Below are 26,992 nucleotides of genomic sequence, written 5' to 3'. Positions count from 1 at the left end.
TGCTCTTCCAACTGAACTGCTGAACACCAGTGCTCCCTACCCTCCTCCTGTAGCCTGCTGAACACCAGTGCTCCCCATCCTCCTCCTGTAGCCTGCTGAACATCAGTGCTCCCCATCCTCCTCCTGTAGCCTGCTGAACACCGGTGCTCCCCATCCTCCTCCTGTAGCCTGCTGAACACCGGTGCTCCCCATCCTCCTCCTGTAGCCTGCTGAACACTTGTGCTCTGCATCTTCCTCCTGTAGCCCCCAGCAACCACCATTTTACTTTCTGCCTCTGAATCCAGCCACTCTAGGTATCTCCTATAAGTGGAGCAAAGCAGTATTTTCCTTTTGCGCCTCGCTCTTGCTCTTAGCAACGCCTTCAACGCTTAGCTACATTAGCACAGGCTCCCATTTCCATCTTTCAAGGCTAACTACTATCACTGAATACACCTTGTGTATCCTTCTTGTAGACACACACTCAAGTTGATTCCCACCTTTCAGGTACTATATAATGCTGCCCCAAACTTGAGTGTACACATAACTTCTTGAGTTCTTGCTTTCATTTTTTGATTATATATCCAGAAGTAGGAATCTCTCCTTAGCAGAAGGACTTGTTTCTTTTTCAATTCCATTTCCTATCAGTTTTGCTACCAACACCTATAAGGACCAATGCAGTGAAAAACAAGCTACCATTTTCTCCCAAGGAAACACTCTTTGGATTATTTACTGTATATTCTAAGGATGTTAAGCAATATAGTAGTATTTCACAAATGATTACTGCCATGGTGAAAATATAAAAAAAATATACTTCTCCCAGGGACAGAACACTCATCCCCGGATGCCTGCAGATCCTGGATGGCTGCAGCATCTGACAGGCACCATAATCTGCAGACTCTTATATACAGACACATAAATGTATACACAGCCTCGGTTTCACATTCAACGATGTCTGGGTACTCATAACATCCAGAAAAATGAAAGCGCAGTATACATAGTTGTTCTATTGTACGTTTAAGGGGATAATGACAAGAAAAATGAACTTTTTCAGCACAGAAACACTTTGCAAGTATTTCTCATTCACAGCTCATTGACTCTGTGCATGAAGAACCCATGGATACAGATGATAATACCGTAAATTAAGAGTATAATTTTGCTGTTCTAGCAGTTGAAAAACTGTAAAGTAATTAAAACTTAATATAGTATTATCAAAGATATACTGCTGTGGTTAAGAAATCCGGAAAAAATAATCTCATAAGCAACTAGATATTGTTAAGAGGCTGCGGAGAGCAACGTCAGTTAATGGACTGGTTACAAGGGCGATCATTCCCTATGCACCAGGCAGTAAGAGCCCATGTGGTAATTCTTAGCAGTGGGTAGAGAGTGACCAGAATGCTTTCTGCGTGTCAGGAGCTTGTATGGGCTCCTTTGCTTGTTACCGTAACAAAGCACCCGGCCAAAGCAAGTATGGATAAAGAATTTATTCCACTCGTGGTTTAAGAGGGATTACAGTCTGTCATGGTGGAAAGGCATGGTGGCCAAAGTGTGAAGCAGAGGGAAAGGCAGGGTGGCCAGAGTGTGAAGCAGGGGGAAAGGCATGGTGGCCGGAGTGTGAAGCAGGGGGAAAGGCAGGGTGGCCGGAGTGTGAAGCAGGGGGAAAGGCATGGTGGCCAGCTTGTCAAGCAGGGGGAAAGGCAGGGTGGCCGGAGTGTGAAGCAGGGGGAAAGGCATGGTGGCCGGAGTGTGAAGCAGGGGTCTGTTTTGTTCACACAGTAGGGAAGCAGAGAGGCAGAGAGAGAGAGAGAGAGAGAGAGAGAGAGAGAGAGAGAGAGAGAGAGAGGAGTACTATAATGTTTCTTGCTCATTTACTTGGTCCGGAAGCCCAGCTAATGGAACAGCAGTGCCGACATTCAGAGTAGGTTTCTCCACCTGAGACAAACCTCTCTGGAAACACACTGACATTCTACATGTCCAGAGAGTCATCTCTTAGGCAGTTCTAAGTCCTGTCAAGTTGACAAGATTTACTACCACAGATATGTTGACATCAGCAAACTGGAAGCTGAAGACTATGTGAAACTCCTTTGATACATTTGGATGAATTCTTCAGAGGTAAGTTCACTCTGTTAACTAAAGATGCACTCGGGAGGAGCTCTTTCCATGATGGTTTTCTTCTAATCCCATTGTCAAGCCTATACTCACTACTGGTCTAACAAAAGGCCTTGAGGACCTCAGGGCATCTGTGTGATGTTCTTTAGCTTTAACTTTAACATAGTAAAATTACATATAACAAAACAGGTATCAAGCAAGAATTAGTTACAATATTTATATTACCATTGGTAATGTATAGGAAATAAGTAGAGGAAAAAAGAGAAATAAATTACAAAATAAAGTAATTTAATATATTATTTGTTTCATATTTTAATGAAATTTGTTTTTTCTTATACAAAAGATCGTGATTGGTGCAATTGTCTTATGCTAATGGAATAAATCATGACTTTTGTCTCCCTATCTATACTTCTGTGTATCATTCTAAGTAAGTGAAATATTTATTTTAAATAGCCTTTCAATTTTAGTTATCTGAGTTCTATTTCCATTTAGTAAGATTTATGTCATGGTAGGATGACCGACCCTTTATCTACTTTAGGTTGTTCTGTGTCACACTTCTAAAATACACCGTGCTCTTGAACAAATGCTCAACACTGCAGCAAACCATCCCATGGAATAGTTTATACAGGATCCGTAGGAATGTCACATTTCAGTGTGTGTGCTCTGTCCTTCCCACACCATCACCTGACATGCTTAGCCAGTCCACAGAGGCACGTCAGCTGCTGCCAGACCTTCTATTCCCACTTGACAAAACACATCTAACCAAGTCACACGTGAGTGGCAGGCACACTGACATACGCCAGAATGCTGTTTTCCTGTAGGAATCTGAGCAGGCATTCAGAAACTTGTTGTCTGGAAGCACACAGGTGCCCTCCTGATTTCTCTTGATGATTTTTTTCTTTTTTTTTGGGTCTTTTTTTTCTCATTTTTTTTATTCTTTTTTAATTAAAATTTCCAACTGCTCCCCGTTTCCCATTTCCCTCCCCCTTCTCCCACATATTGCCCCCTCCCCCCACTCCCCTCCCCCTATCCCCACTCCTCTTCTCCTCCCCCCAGTCCATTCCCCCTCCCTCTAGATACTGAAGAGCAGTCCAAATTCCCTGCCCTACAGGAAGACCAAGGTCCTCCCACTTCTATCTAGATCCAGGAAGGTGAGCATCCAAACAGGCTAAGCTCCCAAACAGCCAGTTCATGTATTAGGATCGAAACCTAGTGCCATTGTTCTTGGCTTCTCATCAGCCTTCATTGTCTGCCATGAGAGTCCAGTTTCAACCCATGCTTATTCAGTCCTGCAATGGTTCATTCTGATTGTCAAAAAGGAGCAGAGCCATCTCTTCAGCCCACTGTGTTACATCTCTTGCCACTGCGACATCCCCACCACAGTGGACCAAAACCTGGGATCACGAACCAAGGAAATACTCCCTTCTTCAGTTGCTTAGTCGGGGCATCTCATTACAGCAACAGGGAAAGGAAGAGACGTAGGATACTGACTACCACTGCAAGCGCTAGAACAAACAAATAGCCCACAACACATTATGACCAATTAAGAACATACTGGAAACAAATGAAAAAGAAACTGTTTCACCAAACTGATCCAGGAATCTTGGCTAATAAATAGATATAAAGAAGAATCAAGTAGAAATTTTAGAACTGAAAAAAATGGAGCAACTGAAAGCCAAATCTTGCAGCTGGCTTCAGAAGCAGAATGAAAAGGGAGCACTGGAGAACAGAGTGGGGGAAATCTCCCAGTCTGCACGACAGACAGAAAATAAACTAAAAAGAAAAGTTTGAGAGCTCACAGACCTGCGGGTCTTTCATGTTGTTAGAATTCTGGGGGTGGGGGTGGATAGCTTAGACTCAGCAGGAATGAGAGGGAGTAGGAGGGACTAACAGGGTGATCAGGGCCACAATATACTGCACACCCGCATGAAATTGTTAAAAAAAAAGAGTTAAAAAAAAAGTGGCTTAAGACTTGTTAAAAATGGCTACAAACTCTCTGAATTTATCACGACACGAAACTGTAGAGACAAGAAGCTGAGTAAATCCCAAACAGGACAATCATAGAGAAATCTAACCAAGACATCATACTTAACAGCTCTAAGCTAGAGACAAAGAAAACATGTTGAAATAGTCACAGAAAATGACACCCATCCCTAAGGGAAAACCAACTTGAGTGACACAGATTTGTCCTTTGGAGTCATGGTGACTAGAAGAAGATGCATAGCAATTTTCAAATGCTAAAGAAAAAGAACTGTTGCCCCCAACTTTTATACCCAGAAGATCATCCCAGGGAATGGGTAAGAAATAGAGACATTCTCAGGCAAAGGAAAACTAAAAGCCTTTGTCATCATCAGATCTACTCTGAAAGAATGGCGACAGAATGGACGCGTTTGATAAACCTCTTCAAACCTGACAAAAAAAAATAAAAGAACAGAGGCAGAGATTACCACCACCACGCGTGAGGCAAGAACTGTCATGATAGAGTCCACAGACACACTGCATGCGTGAGGCAAGAACTATCATGATAGAGTCTACAGACACACTGCATGGATGCGCGACTGGCTCAATAGATCAAATCCGTTATGGGTTCTACTGTATTGATAGGGATAAAGAAGCACACGGCCAAATCACCTGACGTAGAGAATACATTTGACAGGATTCAGCACACACACAGTCACCAAACCCAGGAATATCATTGGCCATCCTCAGTTTGGTACGGAGCATTGACTATGTCTGCAGCTAACGATAACAGCTGATGGAGAAGAACACATTCCTGTCCTCTGGATAATCAGAAACAAGCTGAGGATGCTGTCTGCGTTCTTGTTAAGGCAGCAGTGGACTTTTCAGCCAATGTAGTGTGGGAATTAAAGGCTCACTGGTTGAAAGGAAGAAATAAAACTGTCTCCATCTTCAGATGACACTAGAGTCTACATAGAAAGCCCTGAAGACACTACCAAAAACCTCATCAGAGAATTCAGCAAAGTCACAGGATATAACACAACATGAGAACCATGTGGATTTATCTAGTTATGGACACAGAAATTAAAAATACAGTGTCTTTTACAGTGGCTCAAAAGTGAAACAGTGCCAAGTCTAACAAACTAAGACTATGGACTAAAACTGTACAACACCAATAAAGAAATGAAAGAGCTAAATAAATGGAAATGACCACTCTGCTTATGAGCCAGGAATAATTCTCATATTGATGTACATGTTCAATGGATCCCTGTCAAATTCCATAAAGACTTTTTGTTGAGACAGGCTCTCTCTGTCATCTATCTGGCTGTCCTGGGACTCACTATGTAAACCAGACTGGCCTCAGACTCACAGAGATCCACCTGCCTGTGCCTCCCAAGTGCTGGGATTAAAGGTTTGTGCCTCCATGCCTGGCTGTCCATAAAGACTTTTGTAGATATGAATACAACTATTTTTACATTTTTCTGGAAGATACAGGAACAAGAACAACTAAAATGATTCTTTTAAAAGAATGGTATGTAAGGATTTACCCGATTAAATGGCTCACCGTGTAGGTACAGTCACCAAGACATTCTCTGTCATGCCAATTATCAAGATACAGGAATGAGCGGAAAGGAGTGAAGCCCTCCCAGAAGAAACTCACGTGTATCTCTAACTGACTACTGCTGATAGTGCAAAGCCAGTGTGTGAGAGGGAGGACTGTCTTCTAAACAAAGGTGCCAGGAGAGTGTGCACAATTGCTTGCAGAGAGAAGTCTGACCTCATTTAACAACGTATTCAGAAACAGATGCTGGGCTTGAATGGAAAACAATGGAAAATGATGAAGAAAAAAATATTATTTGAGACTTTGTGTGTGTGTGCGTGTGTGTGTGTGTGTATCTTTGGCTGTCTTGGAAATCACTCTGTAGACCAGGCTGGTCTCAGACTCACAGAGATCCGCCTGCCTCTGCCTCCCAAGTGCTGGGATTAAAGGCATGTGCCACCCCTGCCTGGCTTGAAGAAAGTCTTTAGGAAGGAACTCTGAAGAAGATGCTTGAAATTCTCAGTGAGACGAGAGGGGTTTTTAGACACGGCACTAACGATTCATGAAAGATAAAACCTAAAACCTTCGTCTTGATTATGACCTGGTCAGAAAGAAGCTACAGACTTTTCACAAGACGTCCAGTGGGGAAGTCTTGAGGTGACATTTGTTTCCATCACAAACACATCATGCTTTGACCATGTGACTCTCCCGCTCCTCCCCCCTTCTCTCCCGGCTCCCCTTCCCCTTCTCCAGAAGTCCTTCAGAAGTTATTGAAAAGCAGCCATCTCACAGAGACTAGTATCTGATACTCTCAAAACCCGATGCTAAAAAAATACAATTCAATGAAAACATGGGTAAAATATGAAGAGGGACTTCACAAATGAGTACATGAGAAAACATTCAATGTCACTATTCATTACTAAGATAAAAACGAAATCCACAATGAGCCAGCATTGCCTCCTTACCAGAATGGCTAAAATACACCACAAAGGCAGCAACATGTGGGTCAGGACTCAGGGAAGGGGAGTCACTTATAAAATGGGATAATATAAAACAGTTCCTTAAAAATACTAAATGTCCAACCACTAGACAACCTAGCCCTTGCCCCCCTGGAATTTCTGGTAGACAAAGAACTCAAAGTGCTTTATGGGAATGTTTATACTGGTTTGATTTATAAAAGCCCCAGATTGGAAACAACACAGGGATCTGTTGATGACTGAAGGCTGAACAAACTGCAGTATATCTATAGCAGGGAACAAAGAAAAAAGGAGCAAATTCCAGAAAGTTCCACACTGTGTGGTTCCCCTGATATGAGAAGAAATCATCATAGAAATGGAGAACAGATCGGGGAAAGAGAGGGAGGGGACAAGGAGGTGTGTGGAGTGACAGGGGCAACCGGATGATCCTTGTGGTGATGGAAGAGCTCTGATGTTTACTATGACGTCAACACCCGTGTGTGAATTGTACTACAGTTTCCCAACTGGTACTATGGGAGGCAGAAAGGGAAATCAGGGAACTGGGAAAGGGTATGTGGCTCTGTTAACACATGCTATATTTGTTAACTCCGTGCAACCTACAATATCTTAAGATGCAAACTTCATTCAGGACAATTTTACTTGCAGACACTCCGGGAACGTCCAATACATGGCTGAGGATAGCTACAAATACAGCAAAATGCAAAAATCATAAACTTAGTTAAAACATCACAAATGTGGGTGTATGCATGTGCATGCGTGCGCACGTGCACGCGCGCACACACACACACACAGCTGTACAGGTCCACACCCACAAAACTGACTGTATATGTGTTGCATGTAAACTCTGTAAACAACATGGTGTTGCAGTGTGATTGGATATGCCCAACAGTACAATCTGCCCAGTATCAGTGATGTGGATAACTTTGTGACTAAGAGTAAGGAGAATCGTGTTATGCTCCGAAGTTTTCAACTTTGGTCCCAGTGAACCAGGGTCTCTGCGTGTGGCATGGGAGATGCAAACGTGAAGGGTCTGCTCTCAGGAGTGGACTCAGGGACCTGGTTAGGCCACTGTTGGCAGAGACTACTCCATTTCCCTTACAGAGTTGGTCAACGCTGCTGTGGGTGGAAGGTAAGGAGGGAGGAGGAGAGGGCGGGCATGGGGAGGAGGAGAAGGGGCGGGCATTCTTTGCTTACTCTTCTCCAAGCCTTTGGAAAGGTATGTGACTCTTAATGACCAGACTGGTTCTCTGAACACTGCCTCTGCCTTGCCCACTTGACCCTGGCTGTTAAGACATAAACACACTGGAGGTGGCCACAGGAAAAGGCCTTTGAAATACAACTTTCAAGGCAGTCGAGTGCACACACCCATCATATTTTCTCTACTGTACAAATGAAGCCGTTTTGAAACTCAGAGACAAAAAGAGCTCATTCATCTGATCAACAACAAGACTGGATTCCAGGAAATGTGGAGAGAGTTCAACCACTGATTCTGAACACGGGGTATAACTGCCCAGGGTACAAGACAGAAATGTATTTCAAAGCGTTTGTGAGCAAACAGAAATAGGCTCCGTTAATACACTGTAACTCGAATCAAAGCAGCATTGAAATGACCACACGCACTCTGAATCAGTCCAGTAGGAAGAGTAATAATCTCAAAGGCTTTCCGGTTATGCACTTAGCTTGAAAAGATGATTTCTAGACACATTATTCCCCATTGAGGTAAATTATAGTAATTCCTAGTGTTTGGGTGCTAGAGAATGGAAAGATAATTGTCTTACTGGGGGTTTCTATTGCTGTGATGAGACACCATGTCCAGACGCAACTTGGGGAGAAAAGGGCTTATGTCTCCACATCACTGTTTATCCCTGAAGGAAGTCAGGGCGAGAACTTAAAAGGGGCAGGACCCTAGGGACAGGAGCTGATGCAGAGGCCATGGAGAGGTGCTGTTTCGTGGCTTGCTCATCATGGTTTAGTCAGTCTGCTTTCTTATAGGACCCGGGGCCATTAGCCCAGGGATGACACCACCCACAATGGGCTGGACCCTTCCACATCAATCACTAATTAAAAAAATGCCCTGAAGCATTGTCCACAGCCCAGGCTTATGGAAGCATTTTCCCAACCGAGAGTCCCTCTTCCCAAATGACTTTAGCGTGTGTCAAGCTCACTTAAAACTAGCCAGGGCAATAATATTCACCTAGTGAAGATGGGTTAAACTCTCCACTGAGAATCAGTGAAGAACCTTTTACCAACACAAGAAAAGGGACGAGTCCATCTGGTTCAAACGGTCTCTGCTATGGCAGCAACAGAAAAGACTACACACATTCTGCTGCGGAAATTCCAAGATTGCCACGAGTAACGTGCTCGTAACGCAAGCGCAAGCGCTGTGGAGCCTGGAGGGGAGACAGTGCATAAACAAAGCCTGCCTTTTACACGGGGCTGTCTAGACTATTAAGACTCGCTCTGTTCATTGTCTTCTGACCCTGAGAGCCCTTCCTCTTCTGTGGGTCTTTATCGCCTGGACTTTGTCTCTTCTCTAATGAAAGAGGCGCTTATGCTCTGCCCTACTCCCTGGTGCTCAGTGGCGGGGAAAATACTGCAAGTCTAAAGGAAGCCCGAGTGTGTTCCCATGGAGAAAACCTCCAGGGTGTCCCTGGCGTGTCAGTTCCGGAGAGCGCCTGCAGGGGGCGGTTATATACTGAGGAATGAGCAGGGGTTTGGCGCAGCCACAGAGGAACCACGAGGGTAATTTTCTCACTCAAATTTTACAGTGTTTTTCGTTGGGGATTTGATGAGAGAATCGGAGGACGTTAGGAACTTGAGTTTCTGTGATTATTTTTTCTAAGGCTTCTGTTTCTCAGATGAGGAATTAAGCTACGAAGGAATCTTTGGGTCTAAGGAGCTGATGAGCAGGGTAGATGCCCAGGCTGAGATCTGGTGGCCACCTGCTGCGGGCTCCAGACCCCTAGCCAGCCAGCTTTGCTGAAAAGATAAACAGCAAATGATGAAAGACCCCAGACTCCCTCCCACTCCCTAACTGGTATTTTCATGATTCAGACCCCAATTGGCTAACAGCCTTCAGAGAAAAACACAAATTTGAAATTAGATAGAATTATGAGTGAATTGTAATATTTTGATTTTTTACCACGGGTGCTGATGTAAAAAACAGTAAACAAAGATTTTCTTATTGTTCATCCTATCTCTCCCTCCCTCCCTCCCTCCCTCCCTCCCTCCCTCCCTCCCTCCCTCCCTCCCTCCCTTCTTTCCTTCCTTCCTTCTGTCCTTTCTTCCTTCCTTCTTAGTGGGGAATCCTGGCTATATTCTTAATCCCTTTTCTAAAATTAAAAAATTATTATTATTATTATTACAGACACTGGTCTCACTATGTAGTCCTGCTTGACCCGGCTCCCACTAGGTAGACCAAGCCAACCTCAGACACATAGAGATCCAGGAGTGCCAGGATTAAAGGGCCCCATGTCTGGCTGTTTCTGTCTTCTTAAGTTTTGTAGTCATAAATGTCTCAGAATTTATTCATGTCTTCATTTTCCAGTCTAAAAATTATATTTTCTAAATACTTCCCAAAGATCCTCTGAATTTTGCTGGATTCTGTTATGACTCTTTTTATCCTTAATTGTATTAATCTGGGTCTTCTCTTCCTTCGACTAGTTGGCTAGAGGTCTGTCAGTCTTGTTTTTCTGCTCAAGGAAGAGGATTTTTACCCCACTGGTCCTGTGCATTGCTCATTTACTTTCTGTTTCGTTCATTTCTGTCCGGAGCTCCGTTATTTCTTGCTGCTTCATACATTTAAGTTTAGCCTGTTCCTGTTTTTCCAGGACATTAAGGTACATTGTTAGGTTATTTGAGATAACCCTTATTTTTATTTATTTGAAATGAGGTCACACTATGTAGCTCTGATGGCCCGGAACTTACTATGTAGGCGAGGCTGGCCTTGAACCCACAGAGATCCGTTCGTGCTTCCACTCTCAGCTATCCTTGACTCAAAAATTAATACAATAAAAATTAATACAATATGATTACATTTTCTCCTTTTATATCCTCCTTCTAACCCCTCCCATGTACTCAACGGCCCTTGTTCCCGCTCTAAATCATGTCTTCTTTTTCCTTAGTAACCCTTGTTGCTCTCTCTCTCTCTCTCTCTCTCTCTCTACACACACACACACACACACACACACACACACACACACAGAATGCTTGAATATATACATGCATCCTGTGTATCTGTTGTTTCAGGGCTGACCTCCTAGTACTGAATCACCAATCGGGGGCTCATCCCCAAAGGCCATTTCTTCTGTCTTAGCATTCCTTCCTTCCTTCCTTCCTTCCTTCCTTCCTTCCTTCCTTCCTTCCTTCCTTCCTTCCTTCCTTCCTTCCTCCCTCCCTCCCTCCCTCCCTCCCTCCCTCCCTCCCTCCCTCCCTCCCTCCCTCCCTCCTTCCTTAACATGAGTCTTTATTGGCCATAGCTACTTGAGGGGGGATGAAGCGGGAGGAGTGGGTGGTACCGATGCCAGGCCGGCCATGCTTCACAGGCTTGTAGGTGATGGAGAACTCGCCCAGGTTCTCCGGCTTGATCTCCATCTGGTTGAAGGTCTTGCCGTTGTACACGACCACCATGCTCCCCACCATCTTGGGCAGGATAATCATGCCCCGCAGGTGGGTCTTCACCACCTCGGGCTTCTCCATGGGCGGCGCCTCTTTCTTAGCCTTCCTCAGGCGCTTGAGCAGCGAGTGCTGCTTCCTCCGCAGGCCGCGGTAGAGCTGCATCAGCTGCTCATAGGACATGTCCAGCAGCTGGTCCAGGTCCACGCCGCGGTAGGTGAACTTGCGGAAGGTCCGCTTCTTCTTCTGCTCCACTTCGGCCATCTTGGCGGCGACTCAGAAAAGCTCTTAGCATTTCTTAGTTGCCTGTAGTTCCTAGCCTATGGGTGGGGCCCAGTGATCCTTCTCTCTGTCACGTCGGCATTTCTATTGGTGCTATTCTTCAGGGCAGCCACACTGTTGCGGTATCATGGTGTAGCTTCCCTGTCATTCCTTGGAGACCCAATCTCACAGCAGCATTCCTGGCCCTCTGCTCTTGCGGTCTTTCCGCCCCCTCTTCCACAACGTTCCGTGAATTGTGCAAGGGTTGTGCTGTAGATGGCTCTCCGTATACCCACAGACAGCGCAGCTCTCAACCCTTGACATCAGAAGGAAATCATTCAAGAAATCTACAACAGTTAGAACGCAGGGAAGAAGTGACCTTGGGTGTCCAGCCCCAACTCACAAATATTCATGATGTTTTAGAGTGAGCACCGGCATGCAGCCCTAAGTTTCTTCTTCGAATGGCCTTATGGGTATTCAGAACATTCTGGCAGGTTGTACTTTGATTTCTGTTTAATTCTAGAAACTGCAACATGTCTTCCCTGGGTTCTTCAAAGTCAATACTTGTCATTCAACAATGTATTTCTCGGTCCCAAGAATTTGTGCAGTGTCTGTTATTTTTCCTGCTACTGATTTCTAGTTTTGTTCCTTTGTCTTTGTTTTAAAACGCCTTTTATTTCACTGTCAATTTTAGATGTTAGCTTTGCGGGATATAGCAATCATGACCGGCAATTATTTCCTTTATTTCCTTTATCGGCTTGAAATATATATTGTTCCTTGCTCCCCTGGCTTTTAGGGTTGCTGATCAAAGACTTGCCATTATTCTGATGTGTTTGCCCTTATAGGTGAGTTCGTAGTTCTTACTCATGGCTTTTTAAAAAAGGTTTACGTTTATTTACGAGTCTGTATATATGAGCACATGTGTATGTGGGGACAGCAGAGGTTCGCTTGGATCTGGACTCACAGACATTAAAAGGGATGGAAGGATTTTCCATGTATGCAACTAAGTTTAAGAAAATTGAAAAGGTTCAATAGTAAATGACATGTTCGAATATGTTATACTGGAAGAGGAGACTGCCTGGGCGGAGCCTAAGACAGGTGACTGTAAAGGACACGGGGAGGAGGCACATAAAACGGCACAGTTCTCTTGTCTCATCCTCCCCGTGTAGGCTGTGCCTCTTCTGTTCTTTGCCTCTGTTTAGCCCACTTAATGTGTTCAAGATTCTTTTTTTCTTTTTCTTTTTTAAATTTTACATATAGTTCCTTTCCCTTCTCTTCTCCCTCACCCTTTCTGAGAAGTGGATGGGGGATTGGAAAGGATGTGGAATGTTCTCCTCAGTTTTGTTCTGAACCTACAACTACTTCAAAAAAAAAAAAAACCTTTTTTTTTTTAAACTTGCAAGGATAAGAGAGTCTGTAGAGAAATTGGATTTACTGAGCTGTGAATGTGGGTAGCGGTTAGCGATGGTCGTATTCACTGAGAGAGGCTGAACTGGACCAGCGAGCTACTCTTCTCTCTCCATCACGGTAGCCAGGTAAGTGCCTCTGTTGTGTACCAGATCTGTGCCAGAAGCCTGGGACAGAGTCTCATACACAGGATGAGAGAAGACATACGTGAAAGGCAGTTAACATCCAAGTGACAAATAGGACAGTTGTTTAACAGTTTGGATCGGTGATCTCACTTTCCAGTTTGCTTTTGGAGAAGACGATTAATTAGCTAGAACTATTCTGCTAAACTAACTGCAATTCTCTTAAATAACTTCTTGCCCCACTGAAAAAAAGCCTTGCCAAATTCAGCTCGAACAGATTGGTAAGTGCTATTTATTTTGAAAGGATTTTATTCTGCTCTGGGAGCGGCAAAGGCAGGTGATACGTTAACTCGGGTAGAACATGGAAGGAGATAGTCTCTGCTAATGTTTCCCCGTAGCCCGACAGCCAGATGTTACAAGTTATAAATTGCCAAGTTTAAAAGTCACAGAAAGAACCAAAATACACTTTTCTGTGGTCGGGACTCCGAGCCAAGAAACCAGATTCTCGCTTAGTCTTTCTACCCCCAAATTAGGCAGCTCCCTCCCTTGCCATGTCCCAGCAGCTGCCACCCTACCTTCTCCCTCCCACTTATTAGAAGCATTTCCAGCAGCTGTCTGAAGAGAGTGCAGCAGACACTGCCAGCGTCAGGGTGCATCTCTAAGCTGTTCGAATAACTCCATGCCAGGATAAACTCTTAGTGAGTTAGTTCTTGGGTACAAAAATTCAGGCTTTTTCTTTAAGCCGTAAGAAATGCCTGGTCAACAGCTTATGATTTCCTTGTGTCCAACGTATGCTCTCCTCTTTCCCCTTCCTCCTCCTCACTCCCCCTGTTAAAAGACAGGGTTTCACCACGTAGCTCTGGCTGATCTAGAATTCACCATGTAGAGCAGGCTGACTTTGAACTTCCAGAGATCCACCTGCCTCTGCCTCTTGAGTAATGCAATTAAAGATATGCATCACCATGCCCAGATCTTCCTTTAAAGAAGGACTTTATTTTAATCTAAATTTATGTGTATTTGTGTCTATGCAATTGTGCAGAGGCTAGAGGCAGAAGCTGGACCCTTTGGAGTGGAGTTGTATTGTCTTAGTGACAAGGTCATCCATCAGGAAGTGACTGAAGTGGTGAGTGGTAACAAGGGACCATGGGAAGCCAGAAGACTGAGAAGTCATGTGTACTGTGCCCACCACATGGAATGTCAAGGATAGGTGGACAGAATGTCCACATGGTTTTCCCCCGCTCTTTGCTGTACTGGAGATTCAAATCACGGCTTTGGGCATGCTGAACAACTGTTCTCCTATGAAGCCACATCCCCAGCCCTTTTTGGTAACGTTTGTACACATGTATGTGTATGCATGTGTATAGAGGTGAGGCTGCCCATATGTACAGCTATGGAGACCGGAAGTTGATACTGGGTGTCTTTCAACTACTCTCCACCCTATTTTTTGAGTCAGGGTCTCTCAGTAAATGCAGAGCTCTCTTTTAGCCTAGTCTGGAGGCCGGTATGCTACACGTAGATCTGTCTATGTCTGCCTCCCAGTGCTGAGGCAACAGGTTCATGCTGCCATAGTTGGCTGTTATATGGGTGCAGGCCTCTGAACTCAGATCCCCACTCACGGATAACAAGCACTTTACCCACTCAGCCCTCTTTAAGCCCTGGTGATGTTTAAATGGTTATTTAGGGCAGCAACATCCTTAAAAACTTATTTAGCATTGCCTCTGTCTGAGATGGCGGTGGTTTTGTTCCCGATGGCTGGACTTATGCAGTGGCAAGCAACAACTCACCTGGGAGAAGGACTTGTCTTGAGTATTGCTGACTTCCCCCTTGGCTGCTGGGAGGAGAAACTGATCAAGAAAGGGAAATTGTGACAAAGAGCCCAAGCATCCTCTTGGTTTTATTGCCCTAACTTCTTTACAAACCTCCTCAGGGAGGGGGACAGTGGAACACAGGTGATCCAAGAGGGGAACAGGAATGCTCAAAGGGAGCATTGATTCTGGGAGGGAGGGAGAGGAGGGGAGGAAGGAGAATGGGGTGGGGGAAGAAGAACTAACATTAGGGATGCTTGAAAAAGCTGTATGAAAACCGACTATTTTATAAGATTCCTAGCTATGTGTGTACATTTATTAATGTGGAAGAGCCTAATTGGAGCTACCCTGCACAGGGGATAATGCTCATCCCAGAAGCCATATTTGCCTAATAAAAAGCCCAGTACCAGGTGTGGGATTCCCTCCTTAGACTTGTTCGTCCAGGGTGCCTCAGAGACCCCAAACCATTACAGGGTGTTGTTGCCTATCAGAACTGGATGGCAAGACTCTACTGCTGAAGATACCACATATTTGACTATATCATACAGACAAATCAAGTTGGTACTGACCAAGGAGCCTCCTAACAGAAAGCCCAACGTAGGTTTCCTGGGGGAGAAAATTTGTCAACGGCAGGTTTACCCAGCTAGGAACTCCATACAGTAAAGACCAGTATGCCAAGATATGGCCATAGGTGCAATAGTGACACCGATGTTATAGGGAAAACAAAATGCTTTCTGATCGGATGTAAGGCCTGCTCCATAGGAGGAAATGCATGCCTAGTATCATAAATGTGGACAAGAACCCACAGTTGGAGAGTTCACAGGACTCAAGGGTGAACTTATCGTTATTATTTTGCTGAGTAGACATAGTGTCAAACCACTAAGTAAATTTCTCTCTCTCATCCCCCGGTTAGTGCAGCTCTCAGATGGGACCAACATAAACAAACTCACCGCTGGTCAACACTCAGAGCGCAGTGCAGCGTGTTCAACTATAAGTGGGGCACTTATAGTCAACTTCGAGACTCAGGGAGAGAATGCAGGGTAGATGCAGAAGAGGTCAGGGAGGATGTGACCCAAAGAACCCGCTCAATATGAAAGAACCGCCACACCCTTGAGCTCAGAGCAGTCATGGCTGGGCGTACACGATCAAGACAGCCCCTTACTCGTCATGGAGGGTGGAAGGGATGCCGATCCCGCATCCCAAACTTGCGAGTATATAAAATCATGTGCTCTGACTCCATAACGGTCCCACACACCTGTCTGTTCTTCATTGAAGCTAAGCATAAAAACTGATAGCTTTCCTAGGTCTCTGGGTCTTTTCTTTCCCTTGTAGGCTTTTATGACATGTAAGACTTTGATTAAATAAACTTGACACACTCTCCTCTTGTTATCCTGTCTTTGGCTGTATGGGTGTCAGTCTTGGGGTGGGAGACACGGCTCAGCAGTTAAGAATATATTCTCCTCTTTTAGAGCGCCAGGTACCAGCGCCCTTGTCAAGCAACTTCCCCTAACTCCAGCTCCTGCATACATGTGGAAATATCTGCACACAAAATTTAAAATAATAAAATGCATCTTTGGGGAAAAAAAAGCGCATGTAAGTCGTGACCCTTAATGATGGGAAGAGAAAAAGAATCTCAGGATTTTCTTCCCAATCCTTACCAAATTTATTCTGTTGTTGATAGCAGTTCTCACTTGGAAGTTATTAAAATAATCCTGCAATTAATATTTTACACGTTTTTGGTGCCTGTGTGTGTGCATATTTCCGTCGTGTCTGTATCTAGAAGAGAAGTTGTCAGTTCTGTGACCATCTATCCTGGGCTCCTGCTGTCATTCTCTGTCTTAATTTCAAGCCATTTCTGTTCCCAGATAATTTAGCAGTTATTGAAGCTGTTTATATGGAAACTGAGCAGGCCAGGGCACTGCGTGGGGTTGCAGCTCACAGCTCAAGGAAGGACCTACTGCTGGTATCGAAAGGTTCTGGACCCTACTCCTCAGTGACACAGTCTTCCATGATGATGGCTCTCCCTGGGGTCCCGAGCGCATGGCAGTCAGAACAAGGACAGAGATGCCAGAGGTTCCAGTTGCTTGCCTTGCTGTGAGCCAAAACTGTCACAGCAAAGGAGAGGGGAGGCTTGGCTGAAACTAAATATATGAAAAACACCTCAGGGAAACCTGCTTTTTAATAAGCTAGTGAAAACACACACACACACATACACCAGTTTTGCTTTGACTCAGACACTTCATCGACTCCTGGCCAACCATGATCCTGCGTAGGGCTTGTCTTCTAAGCTTTCTGTCACTGTGGCTTGGACCGAAGGTCTTGTGCATATCAGGTGGCTGTCCTACCTCTGAGCTGCACCGACTCTCTCTGTTACACAAGGTGAGTCTTTCCTCAGAGCACTCAGTTTGGCCCTTTGTCCCTCCTCCTACTCTCCCTTTCTGTTCACTTTTTCTATAGCGTCTTGCTTGGGAGTCCAAGCTGGCTTGGAACTCGCTATGTACCCGAGGCTGGGTTTGAACTGCTGACCTGCCTCCATCTCCCAAAGGTTGGCACTGCATGTGTGCTGCTGCCGCTCTCTACTAACACTTTGCTTAGGAAGGCAGCTAAACAGCTTCCCAGAGGAGCACATGAGATTCTCACTGCCCTCCCGGCATTGGCTACAACGTAACACTTGATTGGCTAATATAATATCCTCTTCATAGTCTCAAATGCCATACTTCCTACAATTCCGCAAGGTAAGTTTTATTCTTCGACAGGGTCAATGGCTGAGTATGAAAGACATTTAATTTTGTAGGGCATGGTAACAACATTCACCATGACGCATGGCAGTAGTTGCCGACACCGTATCAGACCTTGTGGCTGGCGTCTCCCATGGGAGTGGTTTCACAGCAATGCTGTAGTGAAGTGTTAGCTGTCCTCACTCTTCACGAATGGGTTTGTCAGCTGTCCACAGTCTTTTAACCATGAGTGACAGGAAGTGACTGACCTCAGAGCCCATGCACAACTCTCCCTCAATCACATTACGTATGTGGTGAGCAGAAGAGGCACAGGCTGGACTCCCATCCCTGGAACCTAAAACAAAAGCCATTTCACTGCATACTTTCCCAAGGCAACTCAACCCTCAACTGGGAGTTTTCCTGACCCACCAGGCACACAACGAAGGTCATAGATCTGCCAGGGACAAAGAGGGAAGAGAGTGGAAGGTTCATCCAGGTTTTATCCTGGGTCCTTGGCCTCTGAGTGGCAGCCTGGGTGACTGAAGATGAAAGTCAGAGGGGCACGGAAGTCTTCAGGTTTTCTGAGGGAAAGATGCGACCCATTAAAGAGCAAACGCTAACTGCAGTTCTTTGAGCACTTTACCCCAAACATGCTAGGAAACTACGTGACAGCTGCTTAGAGACCATCTAAAAAAGAAACTTATAGGTAATCAAGAAAATGATATTATTTGTGTGTTTATAAAATATTTTTCAAGGTTCTATACATTAACAAATTAGTATTTAAGTGATGGTTCAAATTTCCACTCATAGATGTGACTGGGATATTTGGAAAGAGAAGGGAAGAAGCTTAAATAAGCATCCAGAAAGAAAGCTGAACTCTCGGATGGAATCGTCCTGAACAGAGATAGGTCATTTAAGGACCAGCAGGTGTGTTCCAAAGAGGAAAACAGCAGGAACTGCACAGAAAGGAAATACACTAGAACCAAGGAGGGGCTAGAGAAGTTCTGTGGCTAAGAGAACTTGCTGCTCTTGCAGAGGATGTAAGTTATGTTCCCCCCAGCTCACAACCACTTATCACTCTGGTTCTTCTGGCTTTCACAAACACCACCATAAACACACACACACTTAAAAAGTAAAATAAGAGCGAAAATGAAGAAGAAAAACGTAGATCATCAAGGCAGAGGTGGTATAGGAGTACGCATTTGTGGCCCGAGAGATGGGACATAGCTTATAGAAAGATATATCTCAAAATAAATTTTTTTGTGTCCCGTTGGCTATGACTCCACATTGAAGGAAAGGAAGCAGAGAAGTTCTAAGCCTTTTCTGTAGGAGTTTTCTTACAATCTTGTTAACCCATCTCCTGAAGAACGCAAAAGGGTTGCAGACGAATTTGCATGCAGATTCTGGGTACTGGGAAAACGTATTTCAATTGTGAGGTATTCTACATTTGTGATAAAATTGAAAGGGACTGAAAGACCTGGGTATCAAATGTTGCATTCCAGTGTTATTAAGTACTGTTTCTTGCAGAATTATACAACTAAACCAGCAATGTTCCCTGGCCTTGGGAAAAGGTTGACCAGAAGGAGCTCTTCTGATCAGACGTCGGCTCCCTGGAGGGATGACTATCTTTGGAGATGGGTGGGTGGCTAGTGCATGAAGATTGTCTGTGGAAGGAGTCTTCTCAAAGTCTATAGCCTCTTCCATGAGTTCTTCCATTTTTGCTTCTGGCAAGATCTCAATTCTACATTTTGGTCAAGGAGACTTTCCTCTAAAGAAACCTTCTCATTAAAGACATTGCATCTATAAGATAAAATTTAACTGTGCATATCAGAGTTTTGAACTAATTAGCATTTATGGTGCATATCAAAGGTAGGTCACGGCTCTCATTTTAGCTGATGTAGGAAAGAAAACCTTTCTGATGGAAGGTTCTCCATTAGCAGATTTCTTGTGTGCTGATTCCTTGGGTGGCTGGGGATCTTTTCAGAGACCAGTCCAGCAGAGAGAGTGAAAGAGAAGAGGGAGAGACGGATAGATGATAGGTAGAGATTGCATAATGGGCTCAAAGAAGAGGCACACCTTAAAAACTCACGAGAGAGGAAGATGCCGGAGGAAAATGAGTGAAATAGGATAGGCTACATGGTTGTGGGGAGGAATAATGACTCGTTATCTCAGGGATAATCAGTGCTTAGCAGCCGAGACGGACTGTTCACAGAGCCGGTCCTGCCACGGAGACACAATTGCGCTCAATTCCACCCATTGCAAAGCCGGGTCAATCACTCCTGTCCCACTGCTCATGTGACACCTACTGTATGTGAGACCACTGTATCCCAGCCTGCTCCCACCTTCACACTTGGCTTCACTTTGACAGGTCAATTCCCTTGCCTGTTTTAGCTGGGTTTCTACCAACCCAGCCAGAGCTAGGCTCCACAGTCCTCCACATTCCCATCTGTATTCTGCTCCTTGCTTCTCTTCTGTCCTCAGTTCTGGGGCGTGCTCTCAGTCTTTTCCCCTGAACTCTTTGCACTCAAGGATTAATCTCCAGAGATAATTTAATCCATTTTCCCACAACAAATCCAAAGAATTCAGGGATTTTCATAGACTATTAAATAAAGGTCAAATCTTCAGCAATCCATCCAAGCCCCAAGTAGCCAGTTCCTGTCCTCCAGAATCCAACCTAAGTATCCGCTCAGGCTTGGTTTCCCGCACTCTTCCGAGTACCAAACAGGACAACTGAGTGTCTTTCATAAGGTCTGCCTCACTTCTTTGTTCTTGCTGTTCTTCCTTTTCATCTCCCCTGTATCTTGCATGCTAGTAAGGCATTTTGTCGCTGCGTTAGAAACCCTAAGACAAGTACCTTGTGGATCGAGAGACAAGAAGTATGAATTGGTGTTTCTGGTCTAAAACCAGGGGTTCACAGTGTGCTCCTTTCTGTAGTCTGTAGGGAAGAATCTATTTGTTGGCCTTTTCTGCTCCAAGGCTGTCTACATTCCTTGACCCTTTCCCCATCTTCAAAACCAGTAATGGCATTTGAATACGTCAAGCTGAACAACTGCACTTAGAAGGGCCCTTGTCTATTCACTGAGCACTGTGGGGCATTCAAGATTACATAATACATAATACACACATCTATCTATCTATCTATCTATCTATCTATCTATCTATCTATCTATCTATCTATCTATCTATCTATCTATCTATCCATCCATCCATCCATCCATCCATCCATCCATCCATCCATCCACACACACATTGACACACACAGAGACACAGATAGAGAGACAGACACTCACACACACACACACATACACTCTTACTATATTCCACAAGCTGACTTCAAACTTCTTGGATCAAGTGTTTCCAGCACACTCACCTTAACCTCTACTTTAACTAGTTACCATAATTTCATCTGTAGCTTTAAGTGTTCGTTGCCATGTAGGTAACATATTGCAAGTTCTGGTATTGTGGACATCTTTGGGGAATTTGGAAGATAACCTTTTCTATCAATTACAGGCTCATTCTATATACTTTTCCTACTTTATATCCATCTGTCAACATGAAGAATATAGTTTTTCTATCAACCACAGGCTCATCCTATATACTTTTCCTATTTTATACCCATCTGTCAATATGAAAAGATAGGCATTTATTTTTTAATACATGACTTTTAAAAGTATAATATACCATGCAACACTGCATCTCTCTGCAGTGCTGTAGGTGGAGGGCAGGGCCCTGCACATGTTATACAGGTGTTCTACCATTGAGCTATGCCATCAGTCCCAAATGTTGCTTTTAATAAATAATTTATCCTGTATGTCCTCGATAGAAGTCCATTGAAAACCCTCACTGTTTCTGATGGTTTCAGAGTATTCCATGGGATAAATGTCTCGTTGTTGCTGAAGTCATCAGACATGGAGAAATCAAGTAGGTACTGACCAGGAAGCTTCCTCCATGTTGGCTAGCTTTCATAAGCTACAGAAGGTGATGTGCATGCTTGTGGGGGATAAGAGTCTCACCTAGATGTGATACCTGTGAGTTATTTCACTGTCAGCAAGGCAAGAGATGCTCATGGTGCAATAGTGGCACAAGTATTAGAGGGGCAACCAACAGCTTCCTGATTGGATTTAAAGTATGTGTCAGAGGAAGAAACATATACCTGGTACTACAAATCTGGCAAAGGACCCATGGCTGGGAGCTCATAGGCCCCAGGGGTGATACCAGTACTATTATTTAGCTAAATGGACATAGTATTGATCTCCCCTCTGAATTTTTATCTATATGCTCACAAAGGGATGGTGTAACTTCCACATTTTATCAGATAAGTCTCTTTGTTCAGTGAATAGCAGTTATTGAAGAAACTCACAACTGGTCAAGGTCTAGAGAATAAGTGTCCGTGGAGTGGTCAGCCACAAATGGACACTGATCCTACCATCCTTGTCCACCCAAGGCTCAGAGCCATTGCAGAAAGGGGGCAGACATGTTTTCAGAGCTAGAGTCAGGGAGGACCAGATCAAATGTCTTCTTGATGCAACAAGATCCTGTGATCATAAACTCACAGCAGCCATGGCTATCTCACAAGACAGACAAGACCAATTCCACCATGGAGGAGGGAGGGTCTCATAAACCTCCACCGCTAACTGAGGAGCTATGGGTAGTAGACAGCTTCTGCGGGAGAGACAGTTCTCTAAAGTGTGTGGTCCCTGGTAGGCCAGCCACACTCCAGGGATGAACAGGGTGGGAAGGAGAGAAATCAGACTGCATGCTGTCTATGTATGAAGATATCAGACTGCATGCTGTCTATGTATGAAGATATCAGACTGCATGCTGTCCATGTATGAAGATATCAGACTGCATTCAGTCCATGTATGAAGATGCCAAAGAACAAATGCGATCCAAAGGAATGGAAAGACAACAGACAGATGGATGAAAGAGTTTTACAACCATATAACTGATAAAAAGTTTGTGTCTTGGGACTGGAGAAACATCCCAGTGGTTAAGCGTACATACTGCTTGTGTTCTGGCTCCCATGTTGGATAGCTCACAACTGTCTGTAACCCTTATGGAACAGAGGAGCTAGTTAAGGGAGAAACACCAGCTCCTGAAGCACAATGCACCACTGGGCTGTGCCCTGGGTTTCTGAAGGCAGCTTGCTGCCTGATTTTAGGCACCTGAATGGGACATGCTGCCTGGACAGTTTCCTCTCGCGTTCCCCCAGTTGTGCTCCCCCCCACTCCCCAGATAGAAACAAGCAGAAGCCAGTGGGCATACAACCCTATCCTGGGAAATCCCTTTGGGTTTCTCTGCTGATAGGCAGTACCAATGGTGGCAAGCTGGGTTGTTCACATATCTTGCTGTTGTGAGGATGAGATGAAAACATGGTGGGACAGAGGGACTGAGTTCTGGTGTGCAAGGCACAGTGAGTTGACCATGGCTCACAATAACTGACTACATATTGTATGACATTCTAGAACAGAGGAAATGATAGAGATGACATGCTAATTACCCCCATTTGACCCCATGCCTATGTGTTGCATGCATTTGTTATTACCAAATCGAACCCTATTAATATGCAATTACTACATGTCAGTTAAAAAACCTTAGTCTCCATTTTTCTCCTTCCTTCCTTCCTTCCTTCCTTCCTTCCTTCCTTCCTTCCTTCCTTCCTTCCTTCCTTCCTCTTAAGCAGCTACAGTCCTGGGAGACATTTGAGACTGCTTTATGTTTCTTCGAAAAATATATTTTTATTCGTATGTTCAGGTGCCCAAATGATGAAGTCTCTCTCTCTCCCAATCAATGACAACCCACCCACAATGTCAGTGTGTTCCCTGCTTTGGCTTCTTAATGACAGGCCAGATTCCTGCCCAGCTCTGCCGCCTGCGAGGCTCTGCAGGGTGCCCACACCAAGCTGCTCCTGAGGGAAGGAGCCCTTTAGGAAGGACTGGTGTGCTCTGGTGCACCAAGAAGAGCCTTGGTTTGGAGTGCTGACAATGACTGATTTTGCTAAAATGTGTATTGAGAGCCTCTAATGCACTACTGGAGAACAAAGCTGATGGAACAGTATTGTGTTCTGATCACTTTCAGTGTAGATTTTAGCTGCTCTCGCCATAGAGAGGGTGGATACGCTAACCTGCCTCACTATGGTAACCACCGTACCATCTGTATTTGCCTCAGAACATCATGTCATAACCCCAAGGTACACACAATGCGATGAATTTTTAAATACACATCATCAAATTAGAAACAAGGCGCTGAGAAGGTAGTTCAGTTGGCAGAGTGCTTGCCTGGCAAGCACAAAGCCTAGAGCTCCATCCCTAACACCATGTGAACTGGGTGTGGAGGCACAGGGAGGAGGATTAGGTCTTCAAGGTCACCCTTGGCTACTGTAGTGAGTTCCAGTCAGCCTGGGCTACTTAAGGCACTGCTTCAAAAAGAAAGTCATAAACGAGGTGCAGGAGTTGGCAAAACCCATGGGGGCTGCACACGATGCTGCTCCTGCCCCCATGCTCACCCAGCAAAGTCTCTGGCAGCCACTGGCTACACACTATTGCTTGCCTGTGCTCTACTCCTGTGAACAGGCCCCTTCTGAATTTATGGGCGGAAATTCATCAAGCACTTAAAACAAAATCTACCCTACTTTATGGGCTGAGTGCGTCCTTTCTCCCAGTCTTACATCTGTACTATTCTCCTCCTGATAGAAACACCACCAAACCAGAGTTGTACTAGCTTAACCGTTGCTGCCGCCATGATACCATGAATTCAGAGGCTTACCACAGCCACAGTGTATTCTCATTCCTGAAGTTGCAAGTTTGAAATGGGTCTTTTGGGTTATCCCTCCCGGATAATCTGTTTCCTCATCTTTGGAGAGGCAGCCTGGGTTCCTTGGTTGCAGACCCATCCTCTATCTTCAAAGTTGGCCACTCAGCATCTCCAATCCTTCCTTCTCTCTCTGGCCTCTGCTTGCTCTTTTTTTTTTTTTTTTTTTTTTTTTTTTTTTTCTGATTCAGATGCACCTGCGTCCCATTTCCTTAGATCTCTTATGACCACAGTGATCCCACCTGCAACTTTAATCATGTCTGTGAAGTTCCTCCCTTTTGTCCTGTAAGGAAACACCTTCACAGGGTCTGGGGATTAGGATGTAAACATCTTTGGTCACAGTCCACTTTCTACAGGGGCCTAGAGCTGAGTTAAGGAGAATAATCGAGGGTCAAATGTTTCTACTTGTCTCTTACTGTGTCAGTGACCACAGTTATATATTCAGTAATAAAATTGGAGACATAGTCACTAAAAATAGAAACAAACCCAGAAGAAACATCAGATATACACTGTAGTGTTCCTTCCAAGCTATAGGAAAACCAGCTGATTCTGGCTTGATAGGTTTTATGGTATATATGAGTTTTATGGTAATTAATGAGGTTTGATGTCACACAAATGTCAGCTTATAAAAAAACATGGGGGCTATAGTTTCTAGAACATCATAGATTAAAAATACTTATTGTTATTATTATCTCTGTTGAGAGTACGGGAACATACAAGCCACATGCTTGTGGAGCAGAGGACAGTGTTTAGGAGTTCTGGGGATGAAACTCAAGCCATCAGTCTTGGGTGGCAAGCACTTTTACTCACTGAGCCATCTTACCCACCCTTAGATTTTGTCTTGTTGTATGCGGCTGTTAAACACCTCATGAGAAAAATGAGTAAAAAAATTACCGTAAGACAGATGTGAATTAGTAAGTAAATCTCTTACTGAAAACTGAAGTTTCCCTAGTGGAAAAGGCTATCAGTGGCTGTGCATGCTTGGGCCATAGATTCCTGGGTAGATTTACAGTCTTGGCATGGGACCCTCTCCTAGAGTGGGCCTTAAATCCAACCAAAAAGCTACCAGTTACCCCCACGCCACTCACATCACTACTGCACCCGCAGACATACTGTGCCAAGTCGCTCATTACTGCAGCCTGCAGCATTCACAGCTGGGCAAGTCTGTTGACGATGTCTCTCCTAGCATCCTTGGTAGCCCCTTCTAGCACCATGAAAGCTATCCGGAAGGGAGGGAAGCTTCTGTATTGGTACTAGCATGACTTTTCCATGTCCTGTGATCACAGGATGCAGCGTCTTTAAGAGGGTCTTGCCAACAAGTTCTGACTGACAACCTAAAATAATGACAACAGCTTATACTCTTCTTTTGCGGGGGTCTTCGGGACCCCTTGATTAACAACTCCAATGTATGTTCAAACATCTGTCCTGTCCTTTTTGTCTAATACCTATGCTTTCTGGGAAGAACAATTTGTGTCTGTGTAGGTTAACTCCAATTAACCTTTCTGTTTTTAGATTATACTTCTTAGGAAGCTTATGAAATAGTATGTTTCTAAATGACTTTTAAAAACACCCTTCATGCTACTTATTCCTCACCATCCGACATCTTTCCTACCTTGACATCCTCTTTCCACTCCAAACCTTCCCCTCATCTTCCCCTCCCCCTGAATATCGCCTGTGATCTACAATCCTTCTCCCTTAAGCACCCCCACCCCCCCAACAATGATACCTTTCTTCCTTCCTGGCTTTAGCACACACACTTTGAATTTAACACTCAACTCTGAATATTTGAAGTTGAGTCTTACACACGAGAGAGAACATTTAACATCTGTCTTTCTGGGTCTGTTACTGTCCTGCTTGGCCTTGTGCCAATTTAGCCCAAGCTAGAGTGATTTGGGAAGAGGAAACACCACTGGTGAAGATGCTCCCACGAGGCTGGCCTGTGGACAAGCCTGTGATGCACTGTCTTAGTTGGTGATTGACAGGGAAGAGCCCAATCTGTTGTGGGTGGTGCCATCCTTGCATGTGGTCCTGGGGTGTGTAGAAAGCAGACTGAGCAAAATTCCAGGAGCAAGCCGGTGAGCAGCACTCCTCCACGGCCTCTGCATCAGCCCCTGTTTTCAAGTTCCTGCCTGGAGTTCCTGCCTTGGCTTCTCTAGATGACTACAAGGTGCAAGATGAAATAAACCACTCGCTAACAAACCCAAACCAGACATGACTTAGTAAATCCCTTCCTGAAAACAGAATCCCCGTGGAAAAGGTCTTCAGAGGCCATGCATCCTTGGGCTTAGACTAGATGGATGGCCTGCCACTAGGGAAGCCACCAACTATGAATCTTTAATTCTACTCAGGAAATCTCAGTGTTTGGGCAATCACCTGCCATCCTAGGTAAAGACACGAGTCCCTCATTGAACAAAAACTCGTTTTAAATCTAAGCGAGGGTGATGGGATCTCAGGTTGAGCCAGTACTGAGTCTGCTGTGAGCCATGTGGTTGCCACGCACCTCACGGCACATGAGGCTTGTGAGTTCAATGATTTCTTGCCCAGTTATGAAAACTTGACTTTCTTGAGGAACTCTGACTTGTCACCCAAGGCCAAAGAGCAAAGGAAAAGAAATGTTCAGCAATGGGGAAAGGAACTACAATGAGACTAGATGGGGGTACTGTGCATTTCCCCATGACTATAAACGAGGATGGCA

General features: G+C 44.6%; 2 protein-coding genes across 13 annotated transcripts in view; both read right to left on the bottom strand.

Annotated features, from left to right (window-relative positions):
- Positions 1 to 26,992, bottom strand: part of Dlgap1 (DLG associated protein 1) — a 763,362-nt gene that overhangs the window by 168,544 nt on the left and 567,826 nt on the right. The gene's annotated exons all lie outside the window — the stretch shown is intronic.
- LOC130866719 (40S ribosomal protein S15-like) lies at positions 11,014 to 11,439 on the bottom strand. Its single transcript, XM_057758295.1, has one exon. The coding sequence runs from the start codon at positions 11,437 to 11,439 to the stop codon at positions 11,014 to 11,016; it is 426 nt and encodes a 141-aa protein (XP_057614278.1).

Source organism: Chionomys nivalis, chromosome 26 (genome assembly GCF_950005125.1).
Source record: "Chionomys nivalis chromosome 26, mChiNiv1.1, whole genome shotgun sequence".
In the NCBI taxonomy this organism is placed as follows: domain Eukaryota; kingdom Metazoa; phylum Chordata; class Mammalia; order Rodentia; family Cricetidae; genus Chionomys; species Chionomys nivalis.
This window is presented reverse-complemented; position numbering and strand designations above follow the sequence as displayed.

Coding starts and splice junctions, on each gene's coding strand:
- LOC130866719 (XM_057758295.1), bottom strand. CDS start 11,439: ATGGCCGAAGTGGAGCAGAAGAAGAAGCGGACCTTCCGCAAGTTCACC.